Raw genomic sequence first — 25354 nt, 5'->3', positions numbered from 1 at the left:
TGTTTTAACTGCCGAGCAGCAGCTGTTTTGGTTGTAGGCCACGGAGAGACAGGAATGTTGACTCAGCCAGGATTTTGTCACTACAGAACATGGCGTAAAATCCAGCATTTCAGACTGTGGTTTTAAAAAATAAAAAAAATCAGGTTCATTATTTTAGATACCAGGAAAACATTTAAAGTAGGGATTTCCTTTCTTAAAGCCTTTTTACATAAGCACATTCTTGGTTCTGATGCTAAACAATGATTGTCCTTTAAAAAAAAAAAAAGTGGCGTAAAACTTTTCATGTTTCAAGTTAGGCTTCTGTGCTTAGGCTTATGAATGAATGCGCCTAAATATGATAGGCAAGGAATGAAGCTTGCTTTTCCTATATGGAATTTTCAAAATTATTGGTTTTATTATAAAAACATTTTTATTAATTATGAAAAAATTATTAAAAACAATAAGTGCTTTTAAATTCGTTTTTTAATATTTATAAAGCTTAATACTCATACTGTGACCTCCTAGCATTAAAATTAAATTTAAGTTGTGTTGTACCGCATAATGAGGATATTTGCATATGAAATTTCACTATGCGCAGGCATAAAAAACTAATTTTTATAAGGGTATAAATGATATGTCTGATGCCCAAATCTCTGGGATTTGTAGAGAACATTCTGAGGATGACTATTATTCAAAGAAATTATAGGATATTCATTTTTAAGTGCCCCAAATATCAAAGTCGAAATTGGGCAAAATTCATTAATTTAAAAACTAAATTCTGCATTCTGAGCAGGTTTTTAAGTGCCTTAGGCTTCAGTAAATGCATACATTTAGGTATAAAGCAAATAGCTGACTTCTATATTGTTAGACAAGTATATTGCACACTGCTTACAATTGAAAATATGTATAAAAAAACAGCAGAAGTTATTAAACTGACAAACAGGGGAATGGGTCAGCTTTCTGTTTTCAGGGTGACTTTGAATAGGGAAAGCTGCATGGAAAATTTGCACAGACTAGGACAGCTGGGAAGAGTTAACAGTCAGTTCTATATTTAGAAGCCTGGCAGGGCTACTAGAGCAAGGTCTGCTTTGACATTTTGACATCTGAAACTTTTTGAAAGACAAGATGGCAGAGCAGGGAAAGAAGGAGGAGTTGTGCTTATTTTTTGTTGGAAAAAGCAAGTTTTTATGCACGCATATGAATATACCACAATACAATTGTATATGTGAGCTTGGCCATATATACAGTACTAATGCTTTTAGTTTGGTGCTTACTAGGGCTGAGCCAATGGGATTTAGTTTGAATTCATTCGCCCTCATGTTTCACTTGTACATTTGCTAAAAGGATTGGGGTTTGGGTATTGATGTTTTTTAGTTCTCTCAAATGTGCTATCTACCTCCTATAACTTTGTTTATGCCCAGTTGCTACAAATAGGGGTTGAAAGTGTTGACCGAAGAAGTGAAACCTGTTTCAGGTTTCCTACTGTCAAAATGGGGGAAGGAGGCTATCTCCTCTACAAATTAAGGCTAGGTAAAATGTATGTTGCTCTCTCCTTTTTTCAAATTTTTTTTGGCCTGTCTAAATTGCCTGTGAAATAGCAATGCGACACTTAATTGGATATTCAGTAATACTGTTTTAAACATTGTTAGCAGTAATAAAATTAATAAAAATATATGTTATGTTACTGCCCATCCTGTTTGATGAAATTATGACAGGATCAGTAGTCTAGATTGTTGTTCCCTTATTTTGACCTTTAAGGGGAGCTAGATGTGGGTAGTTTTTGTTCTAAAATTCTTAGGTGAGAACACCATTATTGTATGTTATTCCATGCTACATAGTTTTGCAAGGGCATTGCTAGTTTTTTTATTAGCTAGTCCGTGTAAATAAACGGACAGTCCTTACTAAAGCTGATGTTGATAGTTTGGATCATGAAAAGTAGAACGCAGGGAAGATGCCCATGTGATCCTTAGCAAAAATGTTTTGAAGGAAATGTTGTTTTATAGATAAGAAACTCCTGTTAAATTAGCAGTTTTAGATTTTCCTGCTGCTCCTATAACATGAGAACACGGTCCTAAGCGTACAATGTAGGTGCTTTTATTAAGAAGAATCATTTTAGAAGTGTCTGCAGTCCTGTACAAGTAATGTAAAGTTAATGAGCAAAAGTGTAGAACATTTCCTTTTTTTTAGGGTTTTCAGATTAGCACACAGGAATACACCAATGTAAGGATTTAGAGTATGTCTGTTTTTCTCTTTTTCCTCGGAGTTTAGTAAATTAATAAAGACTTCCTTGGCTGCTTGGGATTGAGTGATGTATTAATCTTGTCAGTTCACCAAAGAATTCCTTTTATACTTGCCAATAGGTCCAGGCTGTTGTTTTTTTACTCTCTCATAGATAGATGAAGTGATTTTTTGGTGCCTTGCTAATATATGGGGCGTCCCAAGACTTGGAAGTATTCTGACACTATCCTCTCTGTTGATAGACTGTTTCTTTGCCTTGTTTAAAGACCCTTTGTTCTGTCCACCAATAGATATTTGCTGCTTTACAACCATTGCCAGAGGGGCCCGACATCAGATTCAGCCTGGGGAGTCAGCGTCAGCACCAGTCCAGCTTGAAGCCAAAGTGAAGGTAACCAGCACAGGCATTGCTGGCAACTAGGACCTCAGTGAAGGCAGAAGCCCTGTGATCAAGTGTGTACCCCTGCCACTGTCTTGGGTGAAAGACGGAGTCACAAATCAGAAAGGAGAAATCGTGGATCATGCCCAGCTGAGAGTCACAGACCGACCAGAATTGCGAGGAGGCTTTGCTTGAGGTGACCCCTTTTGAACCAAGGGTTGCTTCAGAGATCCTAGCATCAGGCCTCTGAATCCAGGTTCCAAAGTGAATGCAAGTTTGCACCTTTGTTTGTTGGTCAAGAGATACCTGGGTACACTGGATGCAATGTGTGGCCCCAACAAATGAGCAGTGCATCAGCAGAGCAAAACAGGAGTTAGGGAAGGACTTGAGATTAGCGTACAGGTGCTGTGTCTCTGGTGCCTGTTAGATTGAAGTTAAGAAAACTGGTGCACTGCCTGAGACACTGGACAGGATCACTAAGAGCATCTGCCTGGTGGGTGACTGCCCTATCCTGAAAGAAGAGACTTTTTTTCCTTGAAACTGGGCTGTGATTCTTGAGTTGCGAGTTGTGCAGCTCCACTGTGGAAACAAGAGCCTGCCTGTGAGGCTCAAACGGACACAGGAAGAAGACTCCCCTCTGGCTTGGTTGTACAGCAGCTTCAATTTCCCCAAGGACGACTTTTTCTTGTTAATAATGTACCCCTTTAGTCGTCCCATTTTTTAGGAGGAGCAGCCCTTTGCAGCTCTTCGTTCTAATTCCTATGGCCCTATGTGGTCCTCCTGGTCCCAGATATGATTGATGTTCTAGCCCTCATAAAAGAAAAATGGGCAAGTAGCCCTGAAAATGTCCACTAGATGGTTTTAAAATTTGCTTTTGCTTAGGACTAGAAAAATGATAATTCTATTTGTAATAGTGGTCATTACTTTCTCCTGCTATCTGAATGTTAATTATGACCTAATGCTTTGTTCCCTTTGTATTCCTGCCTATACTCTATATATAACCGCTTAATGAAATGTTTAGAATGGAAAATGCCCACCTAGCAATGAATTAGGATATTGATACATTTATGAAAATTAATGTGCAAATATTTTCTAGGTTCCTACTGGATCATAGGAATGTCTTTAGCTCATGCTAAAAGGACTATCTGTTAAATATTGCAGAGATTTGTTAGCATGAGCTGAAAGCCATTTTGTATTTCTGGCAGCCATCTTGTTTGCCATGTGCTGCCACGTGCTCTGTCCTCCCTCAGTGTTGACTGCTCTTGTAATCTGCCTAGAAACTAACTATATTTAGCATCTTCCACCTTCGCACATGCTCAGAAGGGCCTAGCTAGTAGAATGCAACTGCTTCTCTAGTAACGGGTCAGGCTAATTTTGCTGCTGTATTGAGAAGTAACTCTCCTCCCCATTTGTTGAGCAAGCAGATCTTGCATGCCCATATTAGGCATTTTGCATGCTTACATGAGCCAGGACTGCCCCTTGGTCTTATGCTGACTATGTAACCATAAGCATATATAAGGCCCCTGTTTTCTGTACTCCTTAGACTGCCTCATTCAGTTGCTAAGGCTTCTGTGTGACGTAGTCTCCATCATGAGGTGAATAAATGTATTCCTTTTATATTTCAGCTTCTGTGCCAATTTCTTCTTTGATGGTTTAAAAGGACCAAGTATCAGTGGGACCCCTGAAAAGGTTTCTATTTTCTACAGGTGTTCGATACCTTCTGACGAAAAAAACAGCCATTTCAGCTCACTTGAGAGTTGACAGTCAATCTTGAAAAAAATTAGATGACGTCTATAGCATCCCAAAAAGTGAGTTATTTGCCTCAGTCTCTTTCCTTGAAATGAGGGATTTTTCTGGACTTTTGATGGGCTGCTGGTAAAGAGCACGCAGCACTGTAGGTTCTGTGGCAGATATGCCAGGGTCAGGAAGTCTTAGGTTTTGACTTTGTGCTCAGGATAAATCACATTGGCGAGCAAGTGAGTTAACATTATTTCTCCCACCAGACATCACAGTCTTGTATTTTGTTTTCTTCAAGTAACCATTCTGGATCATATAAGTAAACTGTTCACAACCATCTCCTTGAAAGACAATGTGCTTTTATATTATAGGAGAAAAGAGAGCAGAGGCTCCTTGCAGAACAATGCCAAGGTCATCTCACAGAGACATAACTTGGCCTCCTTGCCATGACAAATGCAAAAATAACAATTGTTGGACAGAATGCAGAACAATGTCATACATTCACCCCAGTACAGAGATCTGGGCCTAACTCCATTGTGTTGTTGCTCCCCATACCATTACAGTTTGAACCCTGCCATATGCAAATTAGTCTTGACCCTGCACCCAATGGGAACAGTCCAGCCTGAACTGCCAGGCCAGGTCCTCCCTGGACTGGAAACAAGCATCCTAGGACCGGTTTTGGGGTTTCACCCCCATCAGCCAGGATAGCTCGGCTCCAGTGGCATGAAGAGCACAGGACCCACTTCTGGGCATACTCATCCCAGTTCGGTCTGCACTGTTCCCATGAGGCACAGGGTCAAGACTGATTTGCCTATTGGTGGGTCTAAACTGGTGGAATAGTGAGCAAAGGAACAACGGATTTAACCCTTCTTGTATCTAATTTAATGAAAGAACCGTTAGAAAAAAAGCTGAAGAAATTGACAAATTTAGGAATTATCCAACCTATTGAATGCTTGCAGTGCATGACCCCAGCAGTCCTGGCCACTAAAGCCCAACGAGATGCCTTACATTATGTGTAGATTTTCAGTATCTCAATGAGAATATTTAGGTAGAAAGACATCCATTGCTACTTATAAACAAGAAACTGGACACAATGGGTGAGACGAGCTGTTTCAGAGTTATCAGCCTATCTGTGGCCTACCATCAAGTAAACGTCCAACTTGAATCCATGGCCTTAGCAGCAATCACGAGTCCATGTTTTGTGATGCTGTTTGAGATGCCATCTGTTGCTGCAGTTTTTCAAAAAACTATGCAGCAGAGTTTGAAGGGAATACAAAACAAGTTACATTTTGAGGATGATATACAGTTAAAGAATATGACTATAGTTCAAGCGAAGTTCTCTAAAGACTCGCTGATGCAGGTCTTACAGTTAACAGAGAAAAGCATTGAATATGGCTCAGCTGACTACCTTAGTCACAACATTTCCAAAAGAAAGATTTAAATCTAAGATGAGCTTAACTGATGCAGTCAAAAAACACTTGAGCTGAAATCTTTCCTTGGACTGGTTGAATGCATGTGCAAATATAGGAAGGATTGTGGGAGTAAGTAGGATCTATTGCATTCAATTCTGAAAAAAAGACTAGATTTGAATGGAATGAATGTTGCTAAGTGGCATTTGAGAATTTAAAAAGGGACATCATTATTGCACCGCCTTTAGGGGTATTTGAAATACAGAGAAATAATATCCTCACAGTGGATTCGGGTATTAAGTGGCTAGGTGTTACTCTTTCTCAGTTTCTGGATGGTAAAGAGAGGGTAGTTGTTTTCACATCCAGATGCTTCCCTAAAGCTCAACAAAACTGCTCAGTGGTTGAAAGAGAAGCATCAGTTTATTTCTGTGCAGTAAAGCATTTCAAGTTTTATCTGTGGCGATTACAATACACCATTAGGTCCGACCACAAACCCGTACTCTACGTATTTACAATGCAGGGAGTAGAGCATAGCACCCCTCGCATTACCAAGTGGATGATAGGTCTAGAAGGATTTTATTCCAAACTGGAATAGGTCTCAAGAAAACAGAATTTGACAGCAGACCTGAGAGAAATGTTAAAATGTCATACTTTAGAAGTATGTACAGCAGTTATATCGGATAGCGAATCAAGGGAGTGCATGGAAAAAGATGTTAAAGTCAACAAGATCAAGGCCTACATTGTAAATGGATACCCTACTAAATTTAGTGAATTGAATGGAGAGCTGAGAGATTTTTGGGACCTGAGATACGAGTTAAACATCATACAGTGAGAAGCGGGCATGTTGTTCCCTTTCCTGATGCCAATTTTGCAATTTTATAAGGGGTAAAGTAAAGGGAAAAGAATGTTTTATAGAATTGTGCCTGCAATTTAATGGACATTAGACATGTTTGTGATAGTTCATACGCAAGCTCGGGGGTAGATGGCTGTACCCTTAATTTAGACTGCCAATCAGCTAGTTGTTTGCCCATGTCATCTGGGAAAGTTCTTCTTAGTGTTTCATGTATTTCCCCAATTTTAGGGGTGTTTTCCTGCATAGGGTTTATATTGTGGTGCTATTTTGGAACTTTTCCCGTCCCCCCACTTTCTTTAGTAAGAAATCCCTAATCTGCAAGTATTTAAAGAAATCTCTATGGCTGGTGTCATAATCAGAATGCATCTCCGAGAAGCTTTTCAGGCCATTTGGTGTATAAAAACAGCCTAGCTGGTTGACACTTGCCTCTATCCACCTAGTCATACAACTATCCTGAAAAATCACTGGCAGATCATCATTGCAACTAACTGGTGTATAGCATGAGTATCAGCCCAATCCTAGCAATTTGCGTATATTGCTCCAAACCTTAGAGATGGTTTTTAGTTTCACTTTCTTAAAGTAGTTATCATTGACATGTCGCCACAAGCACCCCTCAGACCCTGCCCCCAGGAAAATTTCTTGCGGTGTTGGAATAAGGTGGTCGCTATGTTCTTTAGATATAAGAGTCGTGCAATATTTAGCCACCGTCACCCAGTAGTATAACTTAAATTAGGCATAGCTAGTCCCCCTCTTTCTTTAGGCAGCATAATCCATTTAAGTGCACGGCGAGGTCTCTTAAATCCCCAAATAAATATGGAGAACAGTCTCCATGGTTTTAAAGTGCTGAGGAGAAAACTCCAGACATATTGCCCGAAAGAAGTACAAAAACCTGGGCAAAAAAAGCATTTTAATTACATTGTATCTTCCACCGATGGTAAAATGCAGATTATCCAGTCTTGTCAGTTCTTTTCTGGTATGGTTGATCAGTGGATCGAGGTTTATACTCACAAGGTTATCTACCTTTGCACTTATATTGACACCGAGGTATACTGCATGATCTGTTACCCTGTTATCCCTCATCCTGAGTTTACCATTAATGACAATCTGGGTTTTCCCAGAGTTCAGCTTGTATCCTGATACATTTCCGAATCTCTGGGCCTCCTCCTCAATTACTTCCATAGCCTTATTGGGATTGCAGGTGACCAACGCGATATCGTCTGCATATGCTAAGACTTTTGTGTTGTGATCGAATACTCAAATAGGAGGCACTGATGGGTGATTTTCAAGTTTACGGATGAATGCATCAATGTAATCCACAAATAAGAGGATAACAGGGACACCCCTGCCTTCTTCCCCTAGTAATCGTAAATTTCTCAGACAGGGTCCCGTTAATCATGACGCTAGCTTCTGGGTCAACATATAGTACTTGGGTGGCTTTAATGAAGCCTCTAGTAATACCGCACCTCATCATAGCAGCCCATAGAAACTTCCAGGAGACCCTATCGAACGCCTTTTCCTCGTCAAGTAGAATAAGTGCCATAGGGTCTCCTGTTGTTTCAGTGTAATCAAATAGTGAGATCACTCTTTGTATATAAAATATCAATGTTATGGGGCCGTAAGAGCCCATTTCAATGGGGTCCTTGTTTTTTTTCCAGGAAAAACAATTTTCGCGGCTGACCAAGAAGGAGGTGGATTCCCCGCCCCGGAATCTAGAGCTAAATAGTTCTAACATAACTATTCTAAGCTGGTCCGAGAACTTCACAAAAAAATTCTGTAGGTATCCAGTCTACCCCAGCTGCTTTGCCATTTGCCAATGAATTCAGGGAGAGCCGAATTTCATCCCATCCAAGGGGGTTATCTAGGCTATCCTGATCTTCCTCATCCAGACAGATGCCCTCGCATTGATCTAGGTATTCCTCAGAGTTCTCCTGGTCTCTGTCTGGCTCTTTATGTATTTCTTGATAGAACCGCTGAAATTATGTCCTAACTTCGGATGCTTTGGTTCTCAGCCCACCATCTAGATCTTTAATGCATTTTATTGTATTAGCGGTCAACTCCTCTCTTGTACGAACTGCTAACTGGTGCCCAACTTGTTAACTAAGCTCATATGATTGCTCCTTGTAATTGTAGCTTTAGTGATGGCTTTTATCTATAAAGATCTGATACCAGGTTTCTAGCAAAGGCAACCTGTGCCAATTCGTCCGTTACCTGCCCGCTTTGTGTAGCATTGATTAAGTCTGCCTCTGCCTTGCTCAAGTTCTGTTGTAGCATAGCTAGTTGTGCTTTTCCTTCTCGGTTGGTCCTAACTGAAAACTGAAGTGTTTCTCCTCTGATGCCAGCCTTCATTGCGTCCCAGACCATCTCGATCGGGGCACTACCCACATTTATTGCTAAAAACATTGTAATCCAATCCCTCATATGTTTACAGTAATTTTAATTTTTGAAAAAGCCCTTTCGAACGTCCATGTCATCGTTATGGGGTTACTTCTATTGCATACTAGGTTTAGTTCTAATGGGTTATGATCTGATAGTACCCTTGGTAGCTTACTTATAGTGCAAGTATCATTCATAGAATTAGAGATGAGCATATAATCCAGTCGCACATGACGTGAATGTGGATAGGAGAAATATATGTGAATCCATGATCTCTCCCGGGTGATTAGATTGCCAACCATCAATCAACCCATGTAATACGCATAGATCCTTAAGTGCCCTGAATACCCTAGGTTTCCTGCCTTAATATTTATATGTAGGGTCCGTTCCCCAATCCCCTGGTAGATGTAAGTTAAGCTCCCCACAGACAATTAGGGGTAAAGGCCAGTGTACCAATTTATTAGTAATACTAAGCAGGACATCTGGATCGTCTCCCACATTTCCATATACCGTACATAAAGTCATCTTGTTTTCCCAGTTATCGTATTGACATTCCGTAATGGCCCAGCTTCCGAATTTGTCAGATATTGATCTTGTAAATTGAAGGCCTCCCCCTTTCGCTAAAATAGCCACCCCTTTAGTTCTAGTGCACTGAGTGAAGGTGATTATAAGTTTATACCCTAATGTCTTTAATAGATACTGTTGCCCCGCCTCTATATGTGTTTCCTGTAAGCAAACTATATATTGCTTGCAATCCCATAGCTACCTTCTGTCTTTTCTTTATGTCATTCAGACCACATATGTTCATGGTTACAACTCTTAGCCTAGCCATCCTGTTGATTAATCCTTCTTCGTACATTTAGACTCTTTTGCCCCATTCCACCCTTAACTATTACCCACCTTGTTTTTGTGTTTATCTTCCCTTGGTCTTCCCTCCCTCCCTCCCCCCCAGGTCCCCCCCACCCTCCACCACTTATTAAGCCGCCAAGCTCAATCCTGAGCTTGTGTGATAGCGTCTGACCAACCTCACCCACACTCCACGCCCCTCCTTCACTCCCGTCCTTACGTGAAAACCAATCATGCCCAGCTTAAATCCATGGGTAAAGCATACATTAGATATGAAGAGGACCAAAAAATCGTTATACAGAGAGTAAATCATAACAATGTCCAAGTCCCACTATTGAATGAAATCACGAGGAGTCTTCTACATCCTGTAGTTTGTTATTTTCACATATCAAAAGAGGTCCGGGGGAGAGAAAAAGAAAAAAAGCTAGAAAAAGAGAAGCACCAAGCAGGTGCTTAAGGAAAAGATTGATTACTGCTTTCCGCTGCCCCGAGCCCCCTGAGATGATATCTTTCAGAGCCTGTTCTGCCTGTATCTCGGAGGAAAAAAACATTGTACGGCCCTGTGACACGATCTTCAATTTGGCCGGATTTTGTAGATAGGCAAGAGCCTCTGCCTTCTGGAAGGGAGTGATCAGCTGCCGTAGCCTCCACCGCCTTTCACGGTGATATGTGCGAAATCTGGTTTTGCGAAGAAGGACAATCCCTCCCAGTTCTTTTTTTTTGTTTGGTCAGGCCAAATCATAGACTGCCTGTCGCAGGAAAAAAGTTGCCAAAGAAAATCAGGATGACTCTGGGAAAGGCTTGTTCCTTGTGGGTCTGTTTGGGAAGTGAAAGCGGGAATCTGTGCACCCTTTGTATCTCCTTGTCCCAATCCCACTGTGTTAGTTCTGGGAAGGCGTTTTTAAACAGCTTGATAATAAAAGTTTGGATATCGCTTCCTTCGCTATTCTCTGGAATCCCAAGAATGCGGAGGTTGTTCCGTCGTTGGCGATTTTCTGTCTCCTCGAGCTTCCACATGATATCGGTGACCGCCTTTTCTTGTGATGAAACCTGGGTTTTCCAAGAGCCCACTGTGGTTTCCAGTATTTCTGTTCGGGTCTCTACCATAGTCATTCTTTCGGCAATCCCCATACACGTTTTGCAGATTTTGCGCATAGATCCTTGCAGCTTCTTTGCGGCCCCTCGGGCAACCCGGTTCTCAGACTTGACCTCATTGTGGAATGTGCTCAGAGACTGTAGGATTGTAGCTAGTGTTGGCTCGGGTGCTTGCGCTGGCGCCTTCTGTTTGTCGCCCCCTTCTAGTGAACCCAAAGCTTCATGCCCCTCCATTGGCAGTAACTGCGCATCGGAATAATCCCAGCGGAGATCGGTTTCGTCCTCGGTATCCGTCTTCCGTGCTGGTTTCCTTCTATCGGAAGACCTTATTTGTTTTTTATGGGTTTTTTTGCCTTCATGCTGACTTCTTGCAGAGATTATACAGCTGTGCTCTCGCAACTAGGGTGTGAAGATTCTTGCACACCCGATAGGGCGGAAATTAGCTGTTTAAATGGAATTTGATTCCACTGGATACTCCACCTTTACCCATCTATACATTTGAGCTAGAAACTACTTTTGTATCTCTCTAAACTCCCCACACAGAATACTACTATTAGTTCCAGACTACCCTCAACCCATCTCCTGGTGTTGAGTCTAAAGCCCTGAAGAGTAGTGTTGACTCTACGGCACACGACGAAACACATGTCGGCATATTGTGACATTTCTCAAGTCTGGATGCAATAAATCATCTCCCTGCTGGGACAAGAAACACACTGAAGAATCTGCTTCTGTTCATTTGATCATACCTGTTACTGTACTGTAATTTTGGACACCTCAATGTAGTTGCGAGAGCACAGCTGTATAATTGTTGTTTAGTCTCTGACTTCTTAGACGGTTAAGGGTGTTTTTCCGCCTGCTCTTTACGCACTACACAGCAACCTTTTGATCATATACACGGTAACGTAGAAATTGAGGCAGTGCGCCCTTGATATTGTTACTTTCAAAAACCCCTAATCAGTTTGACTTCTTGCAGAGGTATCAACTTCCTCAGCATCACTACTGCTAGGTAGCCCCGAGGATTCAGAGCCGAATGACTCCTCATTTACCGAAAAAAGTTTTCCGTGGGGGTCGGAGACTTATATCCTAGCTCCGTGGCATCATGAAGGGCCATCTGTATCTCCTTAAGTTGCTGCCCCATTTGACCCCTCGAAGTCACATTTATCTTTGCTCTGTACCACTGGCTCAAGTATTTTAGGAGTAACTTTGGCCAAATTGTGGTCTGACTGCTCCTCAGTTTTTTCCGGGGTTGTGCTCTCCACATCGGTAGTCCACACGACTGTCGTATCATTACTTGCCCCCCATGAAACACGGGCCTCCCTGTTTGCTGTGTTATCCTCATATAGCAGTTTTTTAGATTTCAGCTCATTTAAGTCATGAGTCACTTAAATCGTTACCCTCCAGGCCTTCTGCTGAGCCAGACTCTGCCATGGGTTCCGGTGAGGGAGCTATCCCCCGATCCACATTATGCTTTTTTGAGAATATTTTGGGTGTGACCGGTTGCTTTTTATCTGACATTAATGTGTCCTTAGCCTGATGGAGTTTGGAAGTTTTGCCCCCCGGGTCTTTCACAGTCTTACCGGGGTTGGCGCCAGGTTTCTGCTTCTCCTGCTCCACCTTGGTGTTGTCCCTTTTCTCTGATCGGGTGGCTGCTGTGGGACCGGGCAGCGTACTCCTATTCTTCTGCCGAGCTCCTCCACACGCGGCTGCCATTGTGCACGCTTCCGCCGGCTCCTTCTCTTTGGCGCCGCGGTTGCTTAGCAACCAGGGCTTGACTCCGATACTGACGATTTCGCGCTTGCCGGCAAGCGCGGTGAGCAGCAGTCTAGCGAGTGCCTCCCAGCGCGATCCTTCCCCCGGCCAGCAGCAGGTTTTCAGCCCGCCCGCTTCGTCGATCTGGCTTCGTGTTTTAGTATGCCGGTGCTGCGAGATGCTACGGCCCCGATCCACGATCCCTGGGCGCATATCTCGGATGACAGGATTTTGGAGCTCCGGAGCGATGTGGAGGTGAGTGACTCAGGTCTTACTCAGCCGCCATCTTGGTTCGAGTCTTTGTTACTCCCCCAATCTAGAATTCCTGGCTTTCCTACCACAACACCACTGTGGAGCTTCTGGACCTGGGTCACCAAAAAAGATGCATCACGGCCTCCCCGCAATCTACTAAAGGACCCTTCACATGCTGCCACTGCTGCATGTCACACAGGACCTCGTGCCGGCATCAGACCTCACACCACGCCCGATCAGATAACTGCGAACAAACCAAAACAGCTCCAATGCATCCTGCTCAACGCCCGCTGCCTCTGCACACACGCAATTGAAATCTGTGATATCATCACTACCCTAACGCTGGATATGGCCTTCATAACCGAAAAAGTGGCTCAAGCCTTCCTTAAACCCAGACGTCGCCATCGCCCACCCCATCCGCTATAAGATGCTTCACCGAGACCGCACCAACAACCACGGGGGGCATCGCCATCATCCTCAAGGAAATCATCCAATGCAACATCACCAAAAACAACCCAATACCTTTCATGGAACACCTTAACTTGCAGCTACAGACTGGCACTAGGACCGTGGTGAAAGTCACCCTTCACCTATAGGCCCCCAGGACCCTGTCCAGCATTCTCCGACTCCATCTCCAACCTAATCACACCCCTGGACATCGACTCCCACCACTACATCCTAATCAGCGACCTCAATTTCCATGTCGACGACCCTACAGAAGCTAACTCAGTCACCTTCCTGGAGAACCTGAACAACAATGGCCTCACCTAACTGGTCACCGAACCCACGCACAAAGCAGGACATGCACTTAACGCCATATTCAACTCCGGCGACTGAATCAAATTCATGCACATCACAGAAGTCACCTGGGCTGACCACGCCATAGTACACTTCATCCACAATGCCCAGTACACAACCCCAATGCCCTACAGCGCCACCCACCGCAGCTGGGCAAGGAAACCAACATGCAATGGACACAGGCCGTCAGCACCACACAACTTGAAACTTCAGCAGATCTTGACAAATCCATCCAGAACTTCTCCGCCTGGATCACAAACCACGCCAACATAGTCACCCTGCTGAAACCAGCAAGGGCAAACAACACCTCAAAATGAGCCAGTAGGTACACTGCAGAGCGCAAAACCGCCAAGCGCTGCTGCCACCAACTCAAGAAGATCTGGTGGACCACAAAGAACCCCTATGAGAGGGCAGCTCACAAAGAGGCCCTTAGCAACTACCACCAGCACCTCAAGGAAGCCAAGAAAGCAGCCATCATTGCCCGCCTCGATACCATGGCCAACCATATGAAGGAACTTTTCAGAATAGTCCAGGAATTCTCCAACCAGACTGCCTCTCAGAACACAGTCCACCCCTCCCAAGAACTCTGCAACACTCTCAGACTACTTCCACAGCAATATCACCACCATCTACACCAACTTTGACCCCCAACCCACCTCACTCAACATCGACAACCTCAACCTCCCAGCAAACACTTGCCAAACTATCACCACCTGGTCTCCAATCACCATTAAGTCCACCACAGCCCTCATGTTGTCCATTCACTCCAGGACACCAACCGACCGCTTCCCCCACCACCTTTTCAACCTCTGAGCCAACGCTTCAGCAGAGAACTCACCAGCATCCTCAACATCTCTATCTCCATTGCATGTTTTCATCTTTCTGGTAAGGTTGCGGAGGTCAAATCCCACCTAAAGAAACCCTCAGCCAACCCCAGCGACCTCAACAACTACTGACAGATCTCCTTGCTCCCCAACCCATCAAAGTTACTTGAGAAAGCCATCAACAAACTCACTGAATACCTGGAATAAAACCACCTCCTCGACGCCTCTCAATCAGGTTTCCATGCCAACCACAGTGCCTAGACTGTGATAAAGACAGCCCAGCAGGTGGTCTTAATAGTCAAGAGATAGCCAAATTAGTAATGGTGGTGAAATGGGTCAATAGGCTCCGTGAAACACTGCAATTGGTGTTGGTATAAACAGCACTACTCCGCTGCACCTCTGTCATGCAGAATTGTCTAACTCCTGCCACTGGGGACTATTTAACCCTAACATATTGGCCACCCCCTTAGGGATTCCACCAGTGGTTCGGTTCTTAGGATAGAGAGAGTCTCCCTGCTTGTGTCCTAACTCAGAACAATCAAAGCACTGGAGATGTAAAGGGTGCACACTGGGCCACTGCCAACCAGAACATTTCCCCGGTTTCACAGACATGGCATGGGAACCCTTTCCCCATGACCTTATTCTGGGACTTGTCTGTCTTCCCGGACCTCACCCAAACCCTCCTGGGGGAAGCCTGGACCACCCTTCTTGGGTTCCCTCCCAGGTACCTTCTTAGAGGCTCCGGTACTAAAGCTGAGATCTGACTTGTTAGGAAGCTCTGGGCTCAGTGAGCTTACTATCAACTACCGGTTAGCGCAGCTATGTAAAGCAGGCACTGGTGTGCACCCTCAAAATTAGGTTGCACAGCTCAGTAAAGTCATCCACTTTGGTGCCCCTGGCCCAACTACTCAGTGCCGTGCTTCAGTAATCTAAGAAATCCACCCAGGACCAGTTTGACAGTTTGTCTGTTTTTTAATTTAATGCGGTACTGGCTAGGGGTAAGCCCACTTCTGCAAGTAAAATGGATTTCACAGGAGCATACTTCATCTGATCCCCCACCTCTAGTGTCAGAAGGATGTCCCTCTCCATTGTGGGCATGTTTTTCCATACGTTTCTTTCCAATCCTCTTTGTGATACATGTACATTCTCAGGTCTATCACACAGGTAGAAAACCTTTTATCTATGTCATCCTCCACCACAAAGTTGGGCACAAGCACACAACTGGGCACCAGGTCTTGTGGTTTGCAGAATCTAAACTCTATTGGGTACTGTATGAATGCTGCTACCATTTCTGCTGGACTCTGCTCGCTTGGTACTGATGTCCAACTCCTTAAAGCTCATCTCGTGGACCATTCTCCTTTCTTTAATGGCCAGTTTCTTTTCCTTAAGGGCAAATGCAGCCTCCTCTGCTGCCCTAATTGCAGCAACCTCCTCTTACTCCAGGGACAACTTTTTCTCCTCAAGGGCCTGGGCGGTCTACTCTGCCGCCCTCTTGGCAGCTTTGCTGCCACCAGTTTAAATTTGCCCAGCTGCAGCCTGAACTTCCTAAGCTCTCCTCTCTTCCATCTCCTCTGGGGACATGCTGCATGAAGACACACTGCTCCCTATCCAGGTAAGCGGTTCCACTCCGGAGGGCGAGTTGCACTCCTCGGAGTACTGCAACTCAGCACCTGGGCTCAGGTCCTCCTCCTGCTCCTCCATCCTCCACCTCAGGTCCTCCTCCTCTGCTGTGGCTTGCAACTAGTGGGCCCACTCTCAGGCTCGGCAGGTCTTCTGGAGCTCCTGCTTTTTGTAGCGCCTATTTGTAGAAAGCCACATCTCCTTGCAGAATGCTGAGCTCCGCTACGGTGTTGCTTTCCACATTGTTGAGCTCAAATTCCATGCATGCAGGTAGAGTCACAGTCATGGACAGTCAGGTAGAATGAGAGTGAATATGGAAAGAGCAAAAATGGCCAATTAAGGAGAAGTTAAAAGGAATTCGAATCTGGAATCAAAATATTTAAAATGGGATTTTAGTGTTAAACAAAAGAACTGAGCAAACACAAGTACTGGATAGCATCACTGAACCACATTGTAAGATATTGGTTTGGTGGTTGAGAGGATGTGAGCCCTTCTCAAGCAACCAAAATCCTTGTCAGGGTGAACCACAAAAAGTGACTAAATCAACCAGTGCATAACCCTTTGGTAGCTTGGGTCAAAAGCAGACAGGCTTAACTTGGAGGCAATGTGCAAGGTATTTATGATCTAAATAAAGGTTTGGCTGACCGTAATGGAGTGTGGTTTGGACACAAAGTCGATTGGGCCGGGTCTCTGCTCACCTTTGGACTTAGAAGAATGTCTGAGAAGGTAACGTTCAGTGGGGCAAGGCACTCTGATGTGACGGAAGAGGCCTTGTCTTCTAGGAGCCGTTGGATGTTGCAGTGAAGATTGACATTCAGATTTAATTTCCTTTTCTGAGGTAGATAATCTCCCGCGGGATGAAGCTTCAGGGTGTAGCAGACATTGGCTCCACACGGCTAGATAAAACTTCTGGTGCTGCTGAGAATAATTTAGCGGGCTACCATGAAGTCCGTCCGACCGGTGAAGCACCTTGTGTGGATTGGTAAGCAGGTAGATTTCGGTCACCTCTTGGTACTCAGGGCACTATTTGGCTGAAATTTTTCAAAGCCACAAGTTTTAGATTTGGGCTTTCTGGGTACCTTTAGCACCACTTCAAAGGGTCTAGGACTGGATGAGCATCACTTGCAGGGTAAGGACTTGCACATACTAGGCCCAGGTGTGGTATCTGTCCTTGAGGCTCCGAACAGGAGGCTAGCCAACTAGCCCTTGGAGTCACTCTGGTAGTCCTGGATTCAAGCAGAAAAGCAGGCTGCAAGCAGCATGGCAGTCCTATGAGGGCACTAGGCAGGCTTCAGGCAGCAGGGCAGAAATTTTGGAGCAGAAGGGCAGTCCACTGAAGTACACAGGAGTCCACGGACAGCAGGGCAGTCCGCTGAGGGAAGAAACGTATGGAGTTTTTCTGATACAGGTGCTTCTGGTATTTCCTTCCTCTCTGCCCCAGTACCAAGATGTTTGTGGTAATGAAAGTCTAGTGTGAACTCCTTTGTGTATGTGCAGAGTCAGATCCTTTGAAATGTAAGCAGAGCTGTGCACACCACTCTCATCCAGTCAGGATAGACTATCCTGCCAACGCCCAGTCCACCACTGTGTGGTTGCTGGGAGGAATACACAAAGCCCAACTACATCTAACCATAAGACCCAGAATGCAGACTGCAGGAACTAAATTGTTAGCTCAAGAAAATGCCAACTTTCAGAATTGTGACTTAAAATACAGATTTATCATAAAAGAGGACTTTGAATTACACTCTATGTAAATGAGACCACATGGATCCTGTTCAAAACGCTTTTGACTGGGTACCAGCTGGAGCCAGGATCAAATGTAAAGGTTCACGGATGACACAGCAAGTTTAGCTAAATGCACATGGTAAAAAGGAAGTGGGGGGATGAGAGGGTTGGGAAGGTGGAAGCTCAACAAGCATTGACATAGCCAATAGGTCTCACCTTTGGGACCTTATAAGTGTTTAGCCATGCAACAGTTGATGTTGTTGCACCAAGGATATTGTGCTGGATAACTAAACACTTATAAGGTCCCAAAGGCGAGACCTATGCTTGTTCAAAGTGCACCGAGCTGGTGAAGTGCTGTGCAAAGTTGTGCATTAAAAAAACACTGCATTGGAAAAACATATATTTATCACCTGCCAATTAGCTGACATTTGGACAGCTGTATCAGGATCAATAAGCCATTGTTTGCCATTTCTGGACTTATACATAGCCTGCTGTTTTCCTTTTAAACCGCGGTACAATAGACATTTTTGTGTAACTTAATAATTAACTGTTCTAAGCCAAATGTACCTGCTCTCTTATGCAGTGCAAACAGCACCTTAACGTGCACATGCCGGGAGCTGCCATCAAAGTCCACTTTTGATTCCTGCTGCTCTGAACCCTAAGTGTGCTAGACTAATCCTGTATCACATTTCTGTCTCTACCTGCGAGCAGGTTTCCTTGCTCATTACTTCAAATGCTATAATAAACAAGCTTTCAGTAGGCTTTGCTGCGTTCTGTGTGATGCCACGAGCTCGGTACAGGAGGACCAAGGTTTTGGAACCCTGCTTGGCTCTGAAGGGTTTTCATTACATGTGTGCTATTCTACAGAGACACCATGAGTAGTATCCCAAGTGAATTGCTGCTAGTGTGTTAACCAGAAGAAAGTAGTTAAATTTCTCAATTTGCTCTGTTATAGAAATTGTGATATTGATGCGCAAATGAGGCAGGTTTCGGTCAAGCCGATGTTTTTTGCTACATGATGTCTTTCACTCTGTTTTTGAGTGTGTGTCTAGGGCTACATCTGCATGTATGTGTTTTTCTTTTTCCCAGTGTAACCGACAATTGAAAGTGTCACGGCTGCAATAAACTGTACGTTTTCTCATTGGGGATTATCAAAAGTTAGTCTTTCTAGCAAGTTATTCCACCCATACCGTCTTTAAAAAGTCTAGTTTATTTTACGGGTGGGCGGAATTGCGTTACGCAAATCTCCGCGAAACAGTAAAAAATCTACGCGAACATGCAGAAATTCCGCGAACACGCGGGATTGCTTGTTCGCGATGCTTTTTTACTGCTCGCAATCGCTGCTTGCGTGCTCGGAGGGAAATATCTTGCGAACACGCATTTGAGAACGCAAACAAACAAAAAATTTCGCGAAGTCGCGGAACGCAGAATTTTGGGCAATTTTGCGTCTCCGCAGAACGCGAAATTACCCAAATTCCACAAATTCCGTGAACGGAACGTAATTTACCGCCCAGGCCTAGTTTATTTAAATGAATTTTTTTATTTCGTTTTTAAGTAGTGTGAATGTAATCTAGAAAGACTATAAATTGCTTTACAGGTGGAGTACACATTTTGATAATTTTATTGGGGGATAGTTTAAACATGCCACGGAGAGAACATTTTGAAAGTCATAGGAATGAAAACCACATTAACTTAAAGGCACGGGCAAAAAACCACAGACCTAGCCAGGGCACAGTCTGCATAGAAAAGTGAGAAGTACACCACAGTCTCAGAGGAGAGAACTCCTAATGCTGGTAGAAAGCGAATTGTGCTGCAGTTTGTCACGTGGGGAGCTCTGGTATCCTATAATATGTTGGGGAGTAAAGAAAAGCTTATATTCAGGGTATGGTGCCCAGAAAGAGATGGGACTGGGAGCCGGAGGAGACAATTTAGTAATGTCTGGCAAGTTAGAAAAGTCGAGTGGTAAAGGGGGACATCAGACTTCGCTTACAAAAAAGTAGAAGGACAAAGGGGGAGGGGTGCATTGTTGGGGAAACTGATAAATAAGTCGGGTGCCAGGAGGAGGGAGTGATTTAGGACGAGGAAGAGGTTGTGAGAGAGAGGGGGAGCAGGAGGTGAGCCCGCGAGTGGTGTGAGTGCGCACTTGGGAGAGCAGTCTTCTCTTCTCAAGCACTGCACTTGTGTTTGTGGCACACCGCTGCTAGCTCCCGCCAGTTGAATGCCGCCACAAGCCCGTGTGCAGTGCTTGAAAAGTGAAGACCAATGGCTAAAGGCCCTCCTAGAGCGCGCTTCCTAGGTGAGTCTTAAAAACGAGTCAAAAGCTATTAAAACTACTGAATAGGTCATACAGCGAAGAAACAAATAAGGCATACTCACTGGAAGTTTATCATATTCTGCATCAGATGATGAAGCAGAAATAACACCACCAGCACTGGGAACAGAGTTAGCAGGCATAGAATAAGGTTGAATATCGGGCACATAAAGAACCTGTATAAAGAAAAAACATAATATAGTGTGTTACTAATTGCAGCAGGCTGTTAATTGTTTAAGTTTTGCTTCCGCTTATTTACTATGGTTTCCAGGCCGGATGAAAATGCAACCACTGTAGCTATTCAAACCTGAAACTATCATGGAAGAGAAATACTGAACCAGTTAGTTGAAAGGAATGTTTTTATATTTCCCTGTAGCAAACTTTGTGCTGGAAGAGGCTTCACATATAGCTAAATCCTATCTTTGTTTTTATTACTTTTTAGCTTTGTCTACAATAGGCTAAAAATGAATGCATTCTTTTAACAATTTAGAATAGCTTAATGATTAACTGATATGTAGATGCAGACTGGCAACAATGCCATACCATAATTCCCACATATGTAAACGAACACGTACATTTTATATAATAAAAATACATCAATTAGATGGGAAATGACAAAAAGACCGCCGCCTTATATGCATCCAACATGATATCATCAATTTATTTTCATGTTTAAATACAAGCGAGAACCATTACTGCAAAAACTCAAAGTGGCAAATGCATGCCTTCGTCATGGTTCAGATCAGCATTAGACATTCAATTGTTTGTGGTTTGTGAAAAATACCTGCCTATATTTTATTGAAAGTGTATGAGTAGTCTTCAACCAATTCATTTATTTATGTTGTCGGGGGAAAGTAGAGAGAATTAACACGTTGTCTTAATTTAAAAAGGCCAATGCACTTTCCCGGTTTCCCGACACGAATCACCAATGTACTGCAAAGACTGAGGGGAAAGAGTAGGTAAGCAAGAGTACTTACTGTAGATAAAAAATGCTTCACTTCAGATACAGTATCATATGTCGTATCTAGATATTAGCTGCCCCTTTTAGAGTGCAATCTACAAATAAGGAAATAATCCTACAAAGGTGTATTGCTGTTACACTTGCCATGCATCATTTATAGTTTTAAACATGTGATTCCATGTTGGTAATTCTGATTAGGTTCCACTGAATGGTCTGCACACATTCTGTACACCCTACATTCATTCAGTCTGCAGAATAAGGGTCAAAAGTATATGCGACTCGCTCACCTGATTTTATCTACACATGCAGATTTAAAGACAAAAGTATCAGGAGAAATAATGGCATACAGCAGTACAGCCACCTGGATATTGGCATTAGGTTTTGGTGTTTGTGCTGGACGTTTGAGGAAGGTTAGCAAACCAGGGACATCTTAAGAATTTTGAGGGCCCTGGACCAAACATTTTGGGGGGCCCTATTCGCAATAACTTTGAATTCACTGTCCATTTTACATTCATTCACACCCTTGTTATGTTACGCAATATTTAATGATCCATTCAAAATGTATGAAACAGTAAAAGAAATAAGAAAAAAGGTGTAATTACTTACATTACATTTTATAGTGATAATGTTAGTTGAATCCACACCTGAAGACAAATGAAGATTAGTGGGGCCCCCTGGTTGTGCTAGGCCACTCTCTCCTCTTGGGTATATCAGTCACTCTAAGTATCACCTATAACATTATTGAAGTAGGCCAGAGTGATGTTGCCCCATTTTCTAGCAAAATTATGTATCCACCTGTCTAGATTTCAAATGTCTAGATTTCAATCAATGTCTTGTTTCATGATATTATTTCATTCATTTCAGCCTGAGGTATAGAACCTTCTATGCATTTACTATTTTCAGTGCTGTTCTTCTTACCTTCTTTCTATTGTTAACATTGGTTCCTTCTTTCCCCAGTGATGCTCAGAACATCACCTTTAACATTTTACTGGTGAACTTCCATTTATTTAAGGCATTAACAATGTTAATTCTGAGACGAACTTTATTGCATGGGCTTACAGAAAACAGTAATAAATACAGAAAAGCATTGGTGTTCAACCTTCAATGTATTCTGTGCAATAGGTGGTTGTTTGGATGATATCGTATACATCATGGTGCATAGGTTAAACAGAACATGATTGAGCAATTATCCTTGTTGGACTTCATCTGGTTTCTCCACAAATCGTGTTGTCTACACCTGACCTGTGCAGTAATTGTGTTAAGGAGTTCAATTTTAATTTTGAGGAATTGAACATAAATGCTGCTGGGTTTGGAAGTTTTGTTGAAGGCAAAGTTTGCTGCCCGTTTCAAAGGCTTGAATTAAGTTTCAATGATTAGTAGAACGTTATAGACCATAGAAAGTTATTGGCCTTTGTGAACTGCTGACAATTTTATGATGCTCAGATGGACCCAATTTATGATTTACCATTTTTCTGGTCTATTCAGTCTTGAGGATGCCTGCAAGGCATCCATGTTGTTTCCTGAACGTTCAGGCCTTCTTTGGTTGTTTTATAGTTAGGGAAGCATGAAATAGGCAAGATTGAGTGCAAGAACTCCATGCTGTTGGCTTGAATTTTGACAATGCTGTTTGTTACATAGAATAAGTTTTTGGTATTCTCTCGCAAACATTATTCAAAGTGATTTTGTATTTGGGTCTTCTTCCTATTAGTCAGTTTTCCTTGTCATATATATGTCAAATGCTCTAAGTGCACAATGTGCTGTGATTCCAGAGCCTCTAGGGGTGTTATAATTGCAGGTTAGGTAGTAGAAGTTAAACATCTTAATGCAGATTTTTAGAAAAAGGAAAGTAAATGTGTTTCTATGAATACCTACTTCGATTCAATGCATACCAAAAATGTCACTGCGTTTTTGCAAAATAAAGCTTCTAAGTAGAACATTGGAGCATCTATGTACAATATTAGGCACCTGTAACACACTACTTAAAGTATGCATCTCTTTCTGGATTTGCTAGCAGCAAACTCATTAACCAGATCAGCAAATTTTATTTCTTGGAGAATTTCTGACTCAATACTCAGCAGAGCCAGAAAATTGAGTCTGGCTTGTAGCATTCGATTAAGTAGCTCATTTTTATGAGCTTCAACTTTAAACAGGACCTTTCACCACTACAGTTTGTGACCATCATCGACCAGACTATTCACAGTGCAATTTCAATGTTAGGGAAAATGTTTCCTAGATTTATTTTCCTGTAAACACATTGAAATTGTTTCATTTTTGTGTATAGGATAATGTTTGAACTGCTGGCATTCCTTGATGAGATCAGATTTGTTCAGGTCTTTATAGCACAAAGGCAAGCTTTTCACACCACCCTTCGATTTATTTGGTGTTCAAGTTTTTTAATTCTATAAAGAAGCCAAACAGATTATTTAGGTCTCTATATGCTTCACTGCGCCGTGTTAAACCACCAATCAGAGCGTCCATGATCGGTAAGTATGTTTCTACCTTAAATTTGTTCCGCCTTTCAAGTACAGTGTCACTAGAGGGTCCTTCAAACCGAGTTTCTCTACTGCTTCGTTGTTTTGTACGCTTTCCAAAATCTCTGTAATGAGTATCAGGAGCTTTTGCCGTTGGCTTGCATTCATAGTCATCAAATTGTCTCTCAACTCTTTGATATAAGACTTCAAAGATTGGATAATGTTGACTGCAAAAGATAGGTCAACATCTTCTTTTTGTACAGTCTTGCTTGTTTCATTGAAACGCATCAGTAAGTCATTCAAGAGAATGGTAAAAAGAAATGGTTTCCAGCTTGTCCATTTTTTAAGGAGACTAAGTGCATCATGCATTGTACCTTTTGCCTGAGTGTGATCATTTGTCAGTGAATCAAAAGCAGCTTTAATTCTTTAATAGCCACCACACAATGCATTGAGGGCATTGCATGAACTGACCATCGAGTATCAGACAAGCGTTTAACAACCTTGTGATCTGCCCCTACAGAATGAAGTAACACATCCCAACGATGAGTAGAAGCTGCAAAAAAGGTGTACAAATTTTGAACAAAGTCAAAAAAAGAAACAACCTGCATGCTGCACTCAGCAGCTTTTATACCCACCAGGTTCCAAGAATGGCCAGCACATGGAACATAAACAGCAAATTCATTGATCTCTTTCAGTCTTGCCTGTAAGCCTGAACACTGACCAGACATATTGGATGCATTATCATATGACGGACCATGGCAATCTGATAATGGAATACCGGCCTGCTCTAGGAATTTCACTACAACATCGGCAAGATACTCTGCCCCAAGACCATGAATGGAGATAAATTCCCAAAATTGCTCCTTTTTTACGTGACCCTTTACATACCTCACTATGAATGTCAAAAGATCAATGTGACACACATTTGGAGTGGAGTATACATTGAGAGAAAAATATTTTGCTTCTTTTATTTCTGATATTATTGCTGAGAATACTTTCTTGTTCATTAAGGTGATAAATTCTTCACAAATTGTTGCGGATAGGTATGAGGGATTGTCCTTTCCAGCATTTCCATATTCCCTGATTTGCTCTTCAAGAAACGGGTCAAATTGGCTTAGAAGTCCTAAAATCCCCAAATAGTTTCCATTGTGCAGTGATCCAATCATCTGTTTTTCTCCTCTGAATGCCATACCTCTTGCTGCTAAAAATGTAACAACTGCTAAAATTCTTTTCAGCACACCCTGCCAGTATATTTGTTCATGTTTGATCTGATCCTCCAATTCATAATCAATTTTACCAGCTTCTTTTTGACAGGTGGTGTATACTAACATACATTTTTGATGCTCAGGACAAGCTTCATGTTGAGAAATACGACGGGCTGCATGCTTCCAGTCATTAAATCCAGATCTACTGAAGGCAGAATCTGTGCTAGAAAACGACAATCATTACACTGTCCCTTGGGAAGGAGAATATAATTGTGCGGATTACAAATTCCCCATTCTTCAGTTGCTGCTTTAAAGCAGCATCTGATAAACTCTGCTTGTGTTTTTCTCCAATTTGATAAACACAAGCAGAATTGGAAAAATCACTATTTCGATTTTGACAGGTTGAAGGTCCTCTTTGAACCCAATACGATCATGTGCGTAGCTCACTGCTGTTAGTGGAATTTGTGAACATTGGCTGTCATCTGTTGTCATACTCTGAGAAGCATTTTCGGGAATAGTTTGTAAATCTATA

The 25354-nt window shown here is 42.7% G+C and overlaps 1 protein-coding gene across 5 annotated transcripts in view; it reads right to left on the bottom strand.

The window, feature by feature from the left end:
- The window catches only part of NCOA7 (nuclear receptor coactivator 7), a 1085323-nt gene that overhangs the window by 378614 nt on the left and 681355 nt on the right, over positions 1–25354 (bottom strand). For all 5 annotated transcript variants that reach the window (XM_086926986.1, XM_086926985.1, XM_086926987.1 and 2 more), the window contains one exon: positions 20251–20361. In XM_086926986.1, the coding sequence (XP_086783112.1) occupies positions 20251–20361 (111 nt within the window). The remainder of the gene's footprint in view (positions 1–20250; positions 20362–25354) is intronic.

The sequence above is a fragment of the Lissotriton vulgaris genome, chromosome 6, assembly GCF_964263255.1.
Source record: "Lissotriton vulgaris chromosome 6, aLisVul1.2, whole genome shotgun sequence".
Taxonomy (NCBI): domain Eukaryota; kingdom Metazoa; phylum Chordata; class Amphibia; order Caudata; family Salamandridae; genus Lissotriton; species Lissotriton vulgaris.
The sequence above is the reverse complement of the archived record's forward strand: the minus strand, read 5'-3'. Positions and strand labels throughout refer to the sequence as shown.